Raw genomic sequence first — 674 nt, 5'->3', positions numbered from 1 at the left:
CGCCAGTGCGGGCTGCAGCTGGCCGCCAGCCTGGGGCAGAGCTGCCTGCAGTGCGCCGGCACCGAGGGGGGCCGCAGCCAGCGCATCGTCTACTCCTGCCAGCTCTGCCCCTTCGCCTCCCACTACTCCAGCCACCTCAAGCGCCACATGAAAACACACAACGGGGAGAAGCCGTTCGCGTGCCCGCAGTGTGCCTATGCCTCTGCCCAGCTGGTGAACCTGACCCGACACCTGCGCACGCACACCGGGGAGAAGCCCTACCTCTGCACGAGCTGCAGCTTCGCCTGCAGCAGCCTGGGCAACCTCAAACGCCACGAACTAGTCCACAGCCAGGACAAGCCCTTCCAGTGCGCTGCCTGCGACTATCGCTGCAACCAGAGCCGCAACCTGAAGCGGCACATGCTCAGCCACCGCCTGCCTGCAGGCGAGGAGCCACACCAGCGGGACAAGGACCCAGGTAAAACGGGGGGTGGAGGGGAGACCTGCTGTGGGGGAGCCCCACAGCACAGCCCTGGTGCTGGGGAAGGGGCAAGGCGCACGTCCTGCCCAGCGCTGTGTGTCACTAGCCTCAGCCAGGGCACCGTCACCCCTGAGCCCGGGGCTGCTGGCGGAGCTGAGCCCTGCCAGCGCTGCGCTGCCGTGCTCACAGCCCTGCTTGTTTTTGTCCTGCAGAG

At 67.5% G+C, this 674-nt stretch overlaps 1 protein-coding gene across 1 annotated transcript in view; it reads left to right on the top strand.

Annotated features, from left to right (window-relative positions):
* Window positions 1-674, top strand: part of ZNF513 (zinc finger protein 513) — a 6,872-nt gene that overhangs the window by 5,276 nt on the left and 922 nt on the right. Inside the window, exon 2 of the mRNA XM_009883469.1 lies at window positions 7-457. Coding sequence (XP_009881771.1) covers window positions 7-457 — 451 coding nt within the window. The remainder of the gene's footprint in view (window positions 1-6; window positions 458-674) is intronic.

The sequence above is a fragment of the Charadrius vociferus genome, unplaced genomic scaffold, assembly GCF_000708025.1.
Source record: "Charadrius vociferus isolate BGI_N301 unplaced genomic scaffold, ASM70802v2 scaffold2044, whole genome shotgun sequence".
NCBI classification, from domain to species: Eukaryota; Metazoa; Chordata; class Aves; order Charadriiformes; family Charadriidae; genus Charadrius; species Charadrius vociferus.
This window is presented reverse-complemented; position numbering and strand designations above follow the sequence as displayed.